Source organism: Myotis brandtii, unplaced genomic scaffold (genome assembly GCF_000412655.1).
Source record: "Myotis brandtii unplaced genomic scaffold, ASM41265v1 scaffold207, whole genome shotgun sequence".
In the NCBI taxonomy this organism is placed as follows: Eukaryota; Metazoa; Chordata; class Mammalia; order Chiroptera; family Vespertilionidae; genus Myotis; species Myotis brandtii.
The window spans coordinates 175,425-176,030 of record NW_005357736.1 but is presented as its reverse complement, the minus strand read 5'-3'; the positions used below and the strand labels follow the sequence as shown (position 1 = coordinate 176,030).

Here is a 606-nt window from a genome sequence, read left to right as displayed (position 1 = left end):
AGGGTTCGCTCCTGGTCAGATCGTGGTTTCAGGGTCCAGACGGGCGGACAATCAAGGCCTCTCTCCTATCTCTCCTCAGGGCGACCGGGGGCTGCCAGGGGCTGTGGGTGAGACTGGAGAGAAGGTAAGTGCAGCCTGGGGGCTCTCAGGGCCCTGGGGGGGTGTCTGGGGCCAGACTCGGCTCTGACCCATTCTGTTCCGTCAGGGCCAACGTGGACCCCCTGGCCCGGTGGGACCCCAGGTGAGCCACTCGCCCCCCTGCTCGTGCCCAGTGACCTGGGCTCTGGCCCCTCCTGGTCTGACTTCTCGCCCTTGACCCACTGCCCTGCCCCCTGCCCCTCCTCACATGCGGAGGCAGTACTGACCCTCAGCCCCAGGGACCTGCTTTTAGCTCGGACCCAGCTGCACTGACCTTGCTTCCCCCGTCCTGGCCGAGTCTGACCCCTGCAGACCTACCGCCTGGTCTGACCTGACGCCCTCCAGCCCCACCCCAACCTCTGGCCCTGGTTTGCCATTTGCCACGACTGCCCGTCCCCACCCCCGACCAGCGTTTCTCCTCCTCGTCCCCAGGGGCTGCCAGGAGTCGCTGGGCACCCGGGCGCGGAG

The 606-nt window shown here is 67.8% G+C and overlaps 1 protein-coding gene across 1 annotated transcript in view; it reads left to right on the top strand.

Moving 5' to 3' along the window:
• COL7A1 (collagen, type VII, alpha 1) overlaps positions 1-606 on the top strand; it is a 48,956-nt gene that overhangs the window by 14,573 nt on the left and 33,777 nt on the right. Inside the window, 3 exon segments of the mRNA XM_014538979.1 lie at positions 80-124; positions 206-241; positions 571-600. Of these exon segments, the coding sequence (XP_014394465.1) occupies positions 80-124; positions 206-241; positions 571-600 (111 nt within the window).